Here is a 15,568-nt window from a genome sequence, read left to right as displayed (position 1 = left end):
GAGGTTTTAGAACAGTGGAGTGAGGAATGGAGGAGATGCAGTGGAGCGCTGTCTGGATGACAGAGGAGGGAAACAAAACATTGTTTGAAATAGGATGCTTGAAGTCTCCTTGTCAGAGCAGGTGCAACAGAAACGGAGGAATTGGGAAAACAGGATGGAGTTTTTGCAGGACACAGGGTGGAAGGAGGAACAGTCCAGGTAGCTATACGTTTATAGTAAATGTCAGTCCATAAACTGTCACTGGAAATCGAAGTGCACAGGTCAAGAAAGAGGAGGGAGGTGTCCGAGGTAGACCAAGTGACTTTGAGTGTAGGGTGGCAATTGTTAGCAAAGTTGCTGTAACGTCACACTATGAACACATTCAAATCATTGACTGGGAACCCAGGCATCTCATTGATACAACTCACTGTGAACCCAGACAACTCATTCAACTCAATTCTATATCTCACTGTGAACAGAGGTAACTCACTGATAATATCTCACTCTGAACCAAGTCGACTCATTGATAGATCTTATTAAAAATACATGGTTACGTCATGCTGTTAACCCAGTCAACTCATTGATATACCTCACTGTCAACCCAGTCAACCCACTGTAATTAAGAAAGAACATTAATCATTCTAATTTCTTCAAGAATAAGTCATGTTTTAAGATTTTAATGGCACCCAAGCAGACTACTGGACAAATCCAGTGGGCAGATACCCTGACATCACAGAGCAAGAGGAATCAGAGTCTTACCTCCTGTTCATAAATATCCAGAATTCTTTCTAGCGAGAGCTCCTCAAAGTAAAGCCTGTCACATTCATCAAAATCTGTGCTCACAGTCTCTGGGTTGTGGTTTACCACCACAGTCTTCTTTCCAAGCTGTCGGAGGGTCCGGATACTGGAGACAGCACACCAATCAAATTCCACACTGCTACCTGCAGACACAAAATCCTGCTCTGAAACACGAGTGACTGTACGTGGAATATGGAGAACTGCATTAAGCACTTGGGCCATTTACCACTAACAAATACCATATACCTGGAGAGAACATCTGGAAATAAAACAAGGTAATCCATTGTTTCAATAGACTGGCCTCGAAGTGTTTCTTACGGAATCGCACGATCCTTTCAAAACTTTCACGCAGCCCTTTCTGTTCTGACAGAATTCTCTTGTAATTGCTGAAAATGCACAATATGCAGGTACCTGTGCTACACAACACTCCTGATGCAAGTATCAAACTCTCCTGCAGCCAAGCACAGAAAGCAATTGACTATTCGCATTTAAAGAACAAGCATCCAATTGAAAAGGACTTCACGCACAATGAATTATTTTCAAGTGAAGTCATATTGAATGGAACATAAATCACAGACAAATTACGAGGAGCAGCTTGTTTCACTATTTATTAAAACCCTGGCTATTCTGGTTAAGGCATGATTCCTCCACCTTCTTGCCTGCCTGCCCACCCAAATCCATTAAGGAAAATCCATGCAACTCAGCCCTGAATTTATTCAATGACGCAATCTCTACTGCTGACTGAGAAGTAGAATTCCCAATACTAATAAACCTTAGAGAAGACATTCTTCCTTACCATCATCTTAAGAAAAAATGTGCCCACTTGTTCTCGATTGGACCATGACAGAATATCTTCTTAGCGTCTGCCCTGTCAAATTCCTTCAGAATCGGAGATGTTTCAAAAAGATCAGCTCCCATTCTTCTAACTTCCAACAATCATAGCCTCAACCTGCTCGATCTTTATGTGAGCCCTCCATCCCAGGGATTAACAAACCTTCTCTTAACTGGCTGCAATGCAAATTTATCATTCGAAGAGTCACAAATTATGCTGAACATTACGCAATCATCAACAGCTATCCCCACTTCTGACCTTATGATGGAGAGAAGGTCAATGATGAAATGGTTGAAGATGGTTGGACCGAGGACACGATCCTTAGGAATGATTGCAGAGATATCCTAGAGCTGAGATGACTGACCCCCAGCAATGACAATAATTTATGTGCCAGGTATAACTCCATCTGCATAGAGTTAGCCCCCTGATTCCTACTGGATTTCAGTTTTGCTAAGGCTCCTTGATGCCACATTTAGTCAAATGTGGCCCTAATATCATGTGCAGTCAATTTCACTTCAGCTCAGAAAGTCGGCTCTTTTGTTCATGTTTGAACCAATGGTGTAATGAAGGCTGGAGCTGAGTGGCCCTGGCAGATCCTTCAATGAGCAGATCATTGCTGAGCAGATGCTGCTTGATACCACTGTCGATGGCACCTCCATCACTTTACCTTTGAATAGACTCAAGGGGGGGGAATTAATTGGCCAGACTGGATTTTCTTGCTTTTCATGTACAGGACATACCCTGGTCAATTTTCTACATTGTGGGGTTGACAGCAGTGACATAGCTGTAGCGGAACAGCTTAGTTAGGGGCACTGCGAGTTGTGGAGCACACGTTTTCAGTCCTATTGAGGGAATGTTGTTCGGGCCCATAACCTCTGCAGCATCCAATGCCTCCAACCATTTCTTGATATCATGTGGAGCGAATTGAATTAGCTGAAGACAGGTATCTGTGATAATGGAGACTGCTGAAGGAGGCCAAGGTGGATCGTCTACTTGACACCTCTGGCTGAAGACTGTGCCAAATGCTTCAGTTTTGTTCATTGCACTGATGTGCTGGGCTCTCCCATTATTGGAGATAGGGAAAATTATGAAGCCTCCTCCTCCATTCATAACTGGATGCAGCAGGAACTGCAGAGCTTAGATCTGACTAGTAGATTGTGGGATCACATTGCCTCTTCAGTACTTACTGCTTATGCTGTTTGGTATGTAAGTAGTCCTCATTGGTAGTTTCACCTGGTTGACACCTTATTTTGAATGTATGCCCAATGTTGTGCCTGACACACACTCTTACACTTATCAGTGAAGCAGGTTGATCACCTGATAGGATGGTAATGGTTGAGTGGAGGATATGCCGAGCCATGAGGTTGCTGGTTGCGCTGGAGTACAGTTCTGCTGCTGCTGATGGCCCACAGTGTCTCATGGATGTCCACTCCTGAGTTGCTAGATCTGTTCAAAGTCTGACTCATTTAACAATTGACTACAGTCTTAATGTGAAGATGAGACATCGCCGCACAATCCTTTTGGAGACAGTCACTCTTACCACTACTGTCATGGACAGATGCATGTGCAACCAGCAGATTGTTGAGGAGGAGGTCAATTGGGTTTTTCCATTTTGTTGGCTCCCTCACCACCTGCCACAGACCCAGTCTCACAGCTATATTCTACAGGACCAACCAGCACGATGAGTAGTGCTTTTGCTGAGCTACTGTTGGCGGTGGACATTGAACCCCCACACCCAGAGTAATTCTATGCCCTTGCCATCCTCAATGCTTCCTTCACGTGTTGTTCAACAGAGGAGTACTAAGTCATCAGTTGAGGGAAAGCATTACACAGTAATCAAGAGATTTCCTTCCCCCATATCGGACCAGATGCCATGAAACTTCATGGGATTCAGAGTGAACATTGGGGACTCCTACAGCAACTCCCTCCTGACTGCATACCACTGCATTGCCACCTCTGCTGAGTCTGTCCTTCTGGTGGGACAGGACATATACTGGGACAGTGATGGTGGTGTGTGGGACACTGTCTGTAATGTATGATGCCATGAGAATGACTACGTTATGCTGTTGGCTGACGAGTTATAGAGTCTATAAAACAGAAAAAGACCTTTTGGCCCATTGTATATACATCAGTTAAAAAACAACTACCCAACTATTCTAATCCCATTTTCTATAACGTGGCCCAAAACCTGGAGTGAACACCTAAATACTTCTTCAATGTAATGAGGGCTTCTGCCTCTGCCACTCTTACATACAGTGGGTTCTAGATTCCCACTACCCTCTAGGTGGTAAAGCTTTTCTTCACATCTACTAAACTTCCTGCCCTTCACCTTAAATCTATGGCCCCTGGACAGTGACCCTCCAACTAAAGGGAAAGGTTTCTATGTCCCGCATAACTTTATATTAATCTCGGTCTTGTCCCTTCTCAATCTACTCTGCTCGAACGAAAATAACCCCAATATGTTCAATCTCTCTTCATAATTGAAACTCCCCAGCCCAGGCAATATGCTGACAAATCTCTTCTGAACTCTCTGAAGCCATTACATCCCTTCTATAGTATGGATTACAAAACTGTACACAATTCTTTATAAGTGGTTTAGCCAATATTTTACACAGCTCCAGCATAACCTCCCTTCTCTTCGACTCTACGCCTCAGCTATTAAAGGCAGTGACCACTTTATCCATTTGTCCTAATATTTTAAGGGACCAATGTATATGTAGACTAAGATCCCTTTGATCCTCAGTGCTTCCCAGGGTCCTACCATGCATTCTACTCTTGCCTTATTTGTCCTTGCAAGTGCATCACCTCAAATTTATCTGGATTGAATTCCACTTCCCACTGATCAGAGCATCCGACCAGCCCGTCTATATTCTGCTGTAATCTAAGGCTACCTTTCTCACTATTTATCACCCTACCAATTTTTATAACATCTGCGAACTTAGTGATCGACCCTCCTCCATTTAAGTCTAAACCAATTATACAAACTACGAGCAGAAAAGGTCCCAACACTGACCTCTGTGGGATCCCACTGGACACAGATTTTCAGTCAGAAAAACACTCTGGGCGGCACGGTGGCACAGTGGTTAGCACTGCTGCCTCACAGCGCCAGAGACCCGGGTTCAATTCCCGCCTCAGGCGACTGACTGTGTGGAGTTTGCACGTTCTCCCCGTGTCTGCGTGGGTTTCCTCCGGGTGCTCCGGTTTCCTCCCACACTCCAAAGATGTGCAGGTCAGGTGAATTGGCCATGCTAAATTGCCCGTAGTGTTAGGTAAGGGATAGATATAGATGTAGGGTTAGGGGTATGGGTGGGTTACGCTTCGGCGGGGCGGTGTGGACTTGTTGGGCCGAAGGGCCTGTTTCCACACTGTAAGTAATCTAATCTAATCTAATCTAATAACTCTGCTTCCTGCCACTCAGCCAACTGTAGATCCTACAGACTCTTAGATTTGCAATCAGTCTGTCATGAAGGATCTTAACAAAAGCCTTGCCGGAGTCCAGGCAGAATACATCAAAAGCATTGATCGCATCTGCACATGTCTTTGAAAACTCAACCAAGTTGGTCAGATATGGCCTCCCCTTAACAAAACCATGCTGACTCTTCTTGATTAGTCCCCACATCTCCAAACTCCAGATTCATTCTGTTCCTCAAAGTTGCTTTCAATAATTTCCCCACCACCAAGATTAGACTGACTGGCCTGTAGTTTCCTGGTTTATCCCTTGCTCGCTTCAATGGTGCCCACACTGGATGTCCTGTAGCCAGAGACGAACTGAAAATAATAGCAAACACCCCTGCTATTTCCTTCCTTGCCCCATGCAACCACCTTGAAGATTTATCTATTTTTAAGCCTGCAAGACTAGTCAGAACCTCCCTTCAGTCTATGCTAATTTTTTCAATTGTATTGAAGATCTTCCTCCTGATTTCTCTACCCACACTGTCCCTCTCACTAGTAAACACTAACACAAAGTATTCATTTAGAACACTACCTACATCCTCTAGCACCATGTACAAATTACCATTGTGGCTCTTAATAGGCTCTACTCTTCTTTTACCCTTAATGTATTGATAAAACAAATTTTGTTTATTTTACTTAATAGTATCCTTTCATAACCCCATTTAGCTTTCCTAATTGCATTTTTAAGATCCCTCTTATACATTCTATGCTCTTCTAGGGCTTCTGCTGCTTTGAGCCCTCATTGTTTTTTTCGCCAAAAGCCTCCACTTTCTCTTAATCCATTGCTGTATATCTGTCAACAGGATTTGATGGCCCCATGCTTTTTCTTCATGGCATCAAGCTGGCCCTCTCCTCTCCATATTTCCTCCTTGAATGCACCCAACTGTTCGGAGACAGATCTACCCGAAAGTATCTGCTCCCAATCCACTTTGGCCAAATAATACTTGAACTTATTAAAATCAGTCTTCAATTACACCACCACCACCCCAAATTAGTTAAAAGAACTTAACTAATTTGTACAGGTTCCACCGCTCTCAAAAACAGTCACAATATCCAAGGAATCTAAAGTCCTTTCTCCACTAGCATCTCTCCAGCCCTGCATTCATACAGACTAACCACCTATTTCTGTACACACTCACATGCAGCACTGGAAATAATCTGGAGATTATGGGTCCTGTTCTATAACATACATTTTAATTTGCTAAATTTTGCTTTCGGGACCTCACTCCTTTTACTATCTATGTTGTTGGCACCAATATGTATCTTGCTCTCTGTCTGTCCTCCCCCTTCAAAATGGCCTGCAGCTGTTCACCAACGTCCTTGAGGAGACAGTTCTCCCAGTTTTGGCACATGTCGGAGATGTTGGTAAATGAGGACTTTAAAACCCAGCGCTGATGTGTGTTCCGAGACTGTAGTAGATGACGGAGAGGGAGGGAAAGCGCAGGCTGTCACAGGCCTTTGTGACTTTGCGAAGAGCTGTTTCAGTGCTCTGGCTAGGACAGAAACATGATTGCTACATTTTGCAATGCAGATGGGGGAGGAAAGATGGACACAGACTACACTGTGCCAATCTATGGGGTGAATCTTATATTTCCCTTGATAAATCCTGGTCAGAGATTTTTGGTGGGATTTCCACTGCAAAGCCTTTGTAAGTTTTCTCATTATACATTACCAAACTACATTCCCATTCCCACAGAGACCCTCGCATTAGATTCTAGCCCAATCTTACAATACACCATTCAACCTGCCACTCAGCGGCTATCAGCCAAAGGACCACAATCCCTGCTGCTGCCGCCATCTTGAAAAGCCCTTTGTGCACCTGGCCAAGTACTGTCAGCCTGGAGCTGTCCTGCAAAATTCCTAACATTTGCCCCAGATGTGGTGCACGGGGTAAGATCAGTGTCCGTTTTGTGGGTAGGATGTTGAAAGTCCTACTTTTTGGGATGCTGCAGAAGCAGCACTTGCCGCCACCACCCCCCACCCCCCCCCGCCACCCCTCAGGAGCAGCATTAGAGACCATGATACAGACAATGCCAGCCTGGTCCAAGGATGCCACTCAGGTCAGTGTAGTGTCAGCCATCTGTAGAAAGAAGGTTAATGACCTTCTGAACTCTGCCAGGTTCAGAGTCACTATCTTAGACATTAGACAATAGGTGCAGGAGTAGGCCATTCTGCCCTTCGAGCCTTCACCACCATTCAATATGATCATGGCTGATCATCCTTAATCAGTATCCTGTTCCTGCCTTATCTCCATAACCCTTGATTCCACTATCCTTGAGAGCTCTATCCAACTCTTTCTTAAATGAATCCAGAGACTGGGCCTCCACTGCCCTCTGGGGCAGAGCATTCCACACACCCACCACTCTCTGGGTGAAGAGATTTCTCCTCATCTCTGTCCTAAATGGTCTACCCTGTATTTTTAAGCTGTGTCCTCTGGTTCGGCACTCACCCTTCAGCGGAAACATGTTTCCTGCCTCCAGTGTCCAATCCTTTAATAATCTTATGTATCTCAATCAGATCCCCTCTCAGTCTTCTAAACTCAAGGGTATACAAGCCCAGTCACTCCAGTCTTTCAGTGTAAGGTAATCCTGCCATTCCAGGAATTGACCTCGCGAACCTACGCTGCACTCCCTCAATAGGCAGAATGGCCTTCCTCAAATATGGAGACCAGAACTGCACACAGTACTCCAGGTGTGGTCTCACCAGGGCCCTGTACAGCTGCAGAAGAACCTCTTTGCTTCTATACTCAATCCCTCTTTTTATGAAGGCCAGCATGCTATTAGCCTTCTTCACTACCTGCTGTATCTGCATGCTTGCCTTCATTGACTGGTGTACAAGAACACCCAGATCTCTCTGTACTGCCCCTTTACCTAAATTGATTCCATTTAGGTAGTAATCTGCCTTCCTGTTGTTGCCACCAAAGTGGATAACCATACACTTATCCACATTAAACTGCATCTGACCACTCACCTAACTTGTCCAGGTCACCCTGTAATCTCCTAACATCCTCATCACCTTTCACCCTGCCACCCAGCTTAGTATCATCAGCAAATTTGCTAATGTTATTGCTAATACCATCTTCTATATCATTAACATATATTGTAAAAAGCTGCGGTCCCACACTGGTCACTGCCTGCCATTCCAAAATGGAGCCGTTTATCACTACTCTGTTTCCTATCAGCCAACCAACTTTCAATCCAAGTTAGTACTTTGCCCCCAATACCATGCGCCCTAAGTTTGCTCACTAACCTCTTTTGTGGGATTTTATCAAAAGCTTTCTGAAAGTCCAGGGACACTACATCTACTGGATCTCCCTCATCCATCTTCAGAGTTACATCCTCAAAAAATTCCAGAAGATTAGTCAAGCATGATTTCCCCTTCATAAATCCATGCTGACTCTGACCTATCCTGTCACTACTATCCAGATGTGTCGTAATTTCATTCTTTATAATAGACTCCAGCATCTTTCCCACCACTGAGGTCAGACTAACTGGTCTATAATTTCCTGCTATCTCTCTCCCACCTTTCTTAAAAAGTGGTACAACATTCGCCACCCTCCAATCCGCAGGAACTGACCCGAATCTATCGAACTCTGGAAAATAATCACCAACGCATCCACGATTTCTTGAGCCATCTCCTTCAGTACCCTGGGATGTAGACCATCAGGCCCCGGGGACTTATCAACCTTCAGACCTACCAGTCTCTCCAACACCAATTCCTGGCAAATATAAATTCCCTTAAGTTCAGGTCATCCAGCCACCGTTACCTCAGAGAGATTGCTCGTGTCTTCCCCAGTGAACACAGATCTGAAGTACCAATTCAATTCTTCTGCCATTTCTTTGTTCCCTGTTTCTGTCTTCAAGGGCCCAATTTTAGTCTTAACCATTTTTTTGCCTTTCACACACCTAAAAAAGCTTTTACTATCCTCCTTTATATTATTGGCCAGTTTACCTTTGTACCTCAGTTTTTCTCTGCATATTTCCTTCTTAGTAATCCTCTGTTGTTCTTTAAAAGCTTCCCAGTCCTCCGTTTTCCCACTTATCATTGTTATGTTATACTTTTTCTCTTTTAACTTTATATGTTTCTTAACTTCCTTTGTCAGCCAGGGCCACCCATGCCTTCTCCTAGGATCTTTCTTCCTTTTTGGAATGAACTGATTCTGCAACTTCTGCATTATACACAGAAATTTCTGCCATTGTTCCTCCACTGTCATCCCTGCTAAGGTATTGCACCATTGAACTTTGGCCAGCTCCTCCCTCATAGCTCCATAGTTCCCTTTATTCAACAGAAATATTATCACTTCCGACTGTACCCTTTTCTCTTTAATATCTCACACTTAGACCATCTTGCTACTCTACCCTCAAGTCTTGAGCTCTCCCACTCTCACTATTGCCTGCAATATCTTCCCTGCTCGCTCTCACCCACCTAACCTCTGGCACCACCAACTTTGCATGCCTTCTGTGCTGCCTACAGTCTCATTCGGAATACCACCCCATCTCCATATACCGTAATAGCTGCACCATCCACTTTTTAGCTCTTGTAATACCTGACTCCCACTCATTCTTGGAGGAAACCAGTTTAAAGTGGCGCTGAGAAGGTCACGATGGATGGCAGGCTGCCTGACATTCAGCTCCTCACCCTTTATGTGGAGGGGATCCGGACTCTGACCGCCCTGAGCAGGGTCTGGGAAGGCTGCCTTACCCTTGCTAAGCTGGGAACCCTGAGTGAACGCTAATCTCTTGCCAAGCTTCCTGGTTTTGTGCTAAACAACAATACAAGGGAGCTGTACCCCCTGAGTCTGGCTTAGGAGGAAAAGCACAGAGGAGCAAGAGAGGGATTGGTAAGAGGCTGAATAGTAACGAGGTGAGTTGGGAGTGTAACAAGCAGCAAACAACACCTTGCCACAGCCAGTGAGAATCTCACCTTGCCGCGCATTGTAAATCTAAAAGATAGAGCGAGATGATCTTGATGATAAAATTCACCTTGCTGGACTTCCTGTCTGATTCTGCCACACATCCCACCACAATCCACATCAGACAGACCCTAATAAGATTCAACCCACATTATCTTAAAGTATTTACCAATATGATAAGGTCCACATCCCAGCACCATGATTCCGTGGTCATTAAAATCCAGGTCATGCTCCTGAAACAGAAACACCCTTCATCTATTTTTGATCCAACAGACAACAGAAACCATTAAAGAAAAGATTTGCACTAATGAGACTCACCTCTCCATGGTACGTGGAGTAGAGGTAATTGGTGATTGCTGGGTACTCTGCAGCTAGGGTATCAATCTAGAAAGACAAGGAGCAGACTCACGTGAATGGCACAGCAGGTAACTCACTTGAGTTTAGGTCAAACCTTTAGTCCCCAGTACTCGAAGATAATGTTCCCCATTCCATACTAGCCACTCTATCTTCAGACATTTCCTCATTTATCCCTCCTCAGCTCTTTCACCGCTTTTGTAATCTCTGCTGTCTGTGAAAAAATGCCATCTATTATCTTACATACCTGTGAAAACTCTCTTCCCCACCTTTCTCTCTCCAAGTTTATGAGTCAATCCTCGATGACTATTAGAATTTAGCTGATTTGCTTGGGCTGAGGGTTCCATCTCCAGGTGAAATTGGGTCTAGTATATCCCCGAGCCTGGATCAGCCCAGCACTGAATTGTCCTCATGTTTCTGCAGGATTCAAGGAGGTGATATCACCGTCCAGTGTCCCTATGCCAAAGGTAACCTCAGAGTTTTACAGCAAAGGGGGCCATTCAGTTCATCCTGCCTGTGCTAACTCTCTGGCCAATCTTCTCTCACTTTCCAGTAATAACTTGACAAACAGCTCTTTTCATATTAAAACGCTCCTCGAAACTTCATACAGTGTCATCGTTAAGGCAGCACAAGTTCAGTGGCAATTTCAATCCAGCACACGTACACTCACAGACAATGGAAGCAGAGTTGCCGAGCTCTGAATACACACTGACAGGTGACTGAAACACACAGTGACTGGTCTCGCAATGCATTCACAGGTGACTGAAGCACAGGAAATGACTTGGGAATACACCCTTACAGGCATCTGAAGCACAGTGACTAACCTGTTTAATCTGTGGTTTAATGTTCTTCTGTGTCCTCAGCTTCCTTGCATCGAGTTCAGTCAGGCCGATACAGTTTCCAATCTGCCGGTCGGAGAAGCCATCTTGCTTGGCTTTCAACAGCAACTCGTCATGGATGGTTTCGCTGGAGGAAATCACAGCTGTTAAAGCTGATTTAGAGGGAAGAGTTCAAGCACAGACTCACAACCCACAGGAACATCGCCCAGGTGGACTGCCAAGCAGTTTGGTATCAGTCCAACAGGAAATGGTCATTCCTGGTTTCACAGGTTTAATGGCAACAAGAAGGTCTTATTGGAAGCTTTCTTCCTGTGTCTGGTCATGCACTGGTAATAAAGCATTAGATGGGCGCATCGGTAAGCAAAGCAAGACTGCTTGTGGATTAAACCCTGGACCAGATAACCACGAACCTTGAGCCTTTGACTCATCAAGCAGCATTGATTCAGAATCTGGCACCATCTCATCAGCCTGAAAGCTCAAAAACAATAGGATCTGGGTATCCTTTAAATCCAGTCACTGAGAGCAAGTGCACACGTGCAGCAAGCAGTTTGGAAGACAAATGGTATGGTGGTCCTCATTTTGAGAGGATTTCAGTTCAAGAGCAGGGAGATCTCACTGTGCACTCACCATCCTCCCCTGCACCATCTCGAAATAAAAATAAATGGTGTTTGACTCGATTGAGCTGTGCTCATTATGAGCTCTGTGGCTGGCATGTGCCTGTGTGGGGGGGTCAGGTCAAGGCGCAATCAGGACTGGCCCATCTGGAGCTTCCTGTGGCTGCAATGGTGCGATCGGACTGTGTTCATTACCCTTCCTATCAGCATGGCGGCTCAGTGGTTAGCACTGCTGCCTCAGAATGCTGGCAACCTGGGTTCAATTCCACCCTCAGGTGACTAGTTTGTATGGAGTTCGCACATTCTCCCCATGTCTACGTGAGTTTGCTCCGGTTTCCTCCCACAGTCTGAAAATGTGCAGGTTAGGTGAATTGGTCAAGCTAACTTGCCCATATTGTCCAGGAACGTGCAGGCTAGATTGATTAGCCATGGGAAATGCAGGATTACACGGATAAAGTAGGGTTCAGAGGGTTGGCGTGGACTCAATGGGCCAAATGGCCTGCTTCCACATTATAAGGATTCTATTCTATTTGGCTCCCTCTGGAATTCAGCTGTCTGCTTTTGGACCAAGGTTCTAAGGAGGCTAGAGCCAGGGCATCCTTATAAAGACCAAACACAGTATCATTTGGTGAGTTATTGTTCACTCAGCAGGGTTGCTACTGGAACCTCCCATTACTTGGGACAAATGAGACAAAAATAGAAATTCCAGAAAAACGCAGCAGGAGGCAACAGCTTGGTGGTATTATCACTTGCCTGTTAACCCAGAGACCCATGTTAAGGGACCCAGGATTAATAAAATTAACCCAGGAATTAGCAGCCTCATGATCACTATTAATCCAATGTCAATTGTTTGGTTGGGGAAGGAATCTGCCATCCTTACCTGGTCTGGCCTATAGGTAACTCCAGACCCACAGCAATCTGGTCAATTTTTAACTGCCGCCTGGACAATAAATGCTGGCCTAGACAGCGACACCCTCATCCCGTGAATGAATTAAAGAAAACAGTTCGGAAGCTTTTTTGGGGGGAAGAAAGCAGAGTCCACGTTTTGAGTCCATTGGCTTTTCATTGAACTGGAAGCAAGTTGTTTGGCTGTAACTGATTCCATCCGATTTGCCTGTTTTTCGTTAGTCAGTGCATATGGAGAAATATTTTGTTTTTCCAACATTTCTCTGCTTGCTTTCCTATTTTCAGTCTCCCATGTTTTGTCATTTATCTGAATGGAGGGGTTGTTTTCATTTGAGCGAGGAGGGTATCACTGGCTCAGCCAAGCATTTATTGCCCACCCTTAATTGCCCAAAGGACAGTTAAGAGTCAGTCACATGTTGTGGGTTTGGAATCACACGTATGCCAGACCAGGTAAGGTTTCCTTCTGTAATGGACATCAGCACGGTGGCACAGTGGTTAGCACTGCTGCCTCACAGCGCCAGAGACCTGGGTTCAATTCCCGCCTCAGGCGGGAGTTGCACATTCTCCCTGTGTCTGCGTGGGTTTCCTCCAGGTGCTCCGGTTTCCTCCCACAGTCCAAAGATGTGCAGGTCAGGTGAATTGGCCATGCTAAATTGCCCGTAGTGTTAGGTAAGTGATAGATGTAGGGGTATGGGTGGGTTGCGCTTTGGCGGGGCGGTGTGGACTTGTTGGGCCGAAGGGCCTGTTTCCACACTGTAAGTAATCTAATCTAAATCTGAACCAAACAGGCTTTTCTGACAATCTGACTGGTAATTTCAGATTTTTATTTAATTCAGATTCCACCATCTGCTACGGCAGGATTCAAAGCTGCGTCCCCACAACTGGTTCTCTGGATTAATAGTCCAGTGATAGTACCATCACCGCCCCTGTCCGACCAGGAGGAAACAGATGGGATAGAATCTGCTACCGCTGACAGCGGACTTGAGTGACTATATTAAATTATCTGATTTAGTAAGGCTCCAAAACAAGGCATGGTGTCCTCAGTTTGAAAACTGGTCCCCAGGAGGGCTGGTGAGCGGTCACTCCTGCCTTTAACCACAGGACACAGGTGTATCTTGGGACTGATAAGATCGAAAAGTTTCCTCCTTCTCACCAGTTCTCTCACCACCTGCCACAAGGTCTTCTATCATGTGATTTGATGCCACACAATGAGTTTGGGTTTGAGACAGACTGGTCAGGAAAAAGGCAAAGTCCAAGAACCATGTTCAGGCTTGGGTCACAGCAACAGTAGTTACTATTCATTAATATTAAATGCTGCTAATATGCGATAATCAGAGATCTATCAGGCTTGAATTGATAACCACATTAGATAAGGACTAATCTATCCCCTTTGGGTGTTGATGTACACGTTCTCATGTCAGTCTATCACAGAATCTTTAACAACCTGGTTTAGCATGGTATAGCGTAATGTGTTTGATCTAGCGTAACGTAGTCTAGGCTCTTCTAACTCTGCCCACACTGTGCTATTAATGCTGTTACATCATTGTGAGGGTCATATATCAGGGTCTTGACACCCTTGCGCAACATTTATGTCCTTAAGGATTCATGTAGATTACTCAGGCGTCATGGTAATGATTAGCATTTTGAAAGGACCTGGCGTATAAATATTGTGGCTACAAAAGCAGGTCAGAGGCGACGAATATTGTGGTGAATAAATAGCTGAGGCCCCAGTTCTGACCTCTGTGGCATTCATGTATTCATAGATCATAGAATCCCTACAGTTAGTGGAAATAGGCTATTTGGCCCAAACAAGTCCACACCAACCCTCCAAACAGTATCCCATCTAGTGCCATTCCCCGAACCTATTACTCTACATTTCCCCTGAATAATGCACTGAGTCTACACATCCCTGAACACTAAGCAATTTAGCATGGCAAATTCACCTTCCCTGCACATCTTTGGACTGTGGGAGGAAACCAGAGCTCCCAGAGGAAACGCACGCAGACACAGGGAGAATGTGCAAACTCCACACAGGCAGTCGCCCAAAGCTGGAAACGAACCGAGGCCCCCAGCACTGTGAGGCAGCGGTGGTAACTACTAAGCCACTGTGCCATCCAATTACAATCGATCCAGCTGAAAATGACTCATTTATGCCAAGTCTTTCTCCTGTGAATTCACAAGTCCTCTATTTACGTTAATAAGTCATATCAAAGAACAAAGATCATTACAGCACAGGAACAGGCCCTTCGTCCCTCCAAGCCTGTGCGATCCAGATCCTCTATCTAAACCTGTCACCTATTTTCTAAGGATCTGTATCCCTCTGCTCCCTGCCCATTCATGTATCTATCTAGATAGATCTTCAACGATGCTATCGTGCCCACCTCTTACCACCTCCGCTGGTAATGCATTCCAGGTACCCACCACCCTCTGCGTAATGAACTTTCCACACATATCTCCCTTAAACTTTTCCCCTCTCACCTTGAGCTCATGACGCCTAGTAATTGAGTCCCTCGCTCTAGGAAAAAGCTTCTTGCTATCCACCCTGTCTCTACCTCTTTTGATTTTGTAGACCTCAATCAGGTTCCCCCTCAACCTCAAGTCTTCCTAATGAAAATAATCCTAATCTACTCAACCTCTCTTCATATCTAGCGCTCTCCAGACCAGCCAACATCCTGGTGAACCCTCTGCACCCTTCCCAAAGCATCCACACCCTTTTGGTAATGTGACAACCAGAACTGTATGTAGTATTCCAAATGTGGCCAAAGTCCTATACAACTTTAACATGACCTGTTCCTGATGAGGGGCTTATGCCCAAAACATTGATTCCCCTGCTCCTCGGATGCTGCCTGACCTGCTGTATTTTTAAAGCACCATACTCTAC

At 45.1% G+C, this 15,568-nt stretch overlaps 1 protein-coding gene across 1 annotated transcript in view; it reads right to left on the bottom strand.

Annotated features, from left to right (window-relative positions):
- cps1 (carbamoyl-phosphate synthase 1, mitochondrial) overlaps positions 1-15,568 on the bottom strand; it is a 191,791-nt gene that overhangs the window by 58,724 nt on the left and 117,499 nt on the right. The window contains exons 22-25 of the mRNA XM_072578736.1: positions 11,153-11,294; positions 10,293-10,358; positions 10,144-10,207; positions 739-920 (exon numbers count right to left, since the gene is read on the bottom strand). Coding sequence (XP_072434837.1) covers positions 739-920; positions 10,144-10,207; positions 10,293-10,358; positions 11,153-11,294 — 454 coding nt within the window. The remainder of the gene's footprint in view (positions 1-738; positions 921-10,143; positions 10,208-10,292; positions 10,359-11,152; positions 11,295-15,568) is intronic.

Source organism: Chiloscyllium punctatum, chromosome 10 (assembly GCF_047496795.1).
Source record: "Chiloscyllium punctatum isolate Juve2018m chromosome 10, sChiPun1.3, whole genome shotgun sequence".
In the NCBI taxonomy this organism is placed as follows: domain Eukaryota; kingdom Metazoa; phylum Chordata; class Chondrichthyes; order Orectolobiformes; family Hemiscylliidae; genus Chiloscyllium; species Chiloscyllium punctatum.
This window is presented reverse-complemented; position numbering and strand designations above follow the sequence as displayed.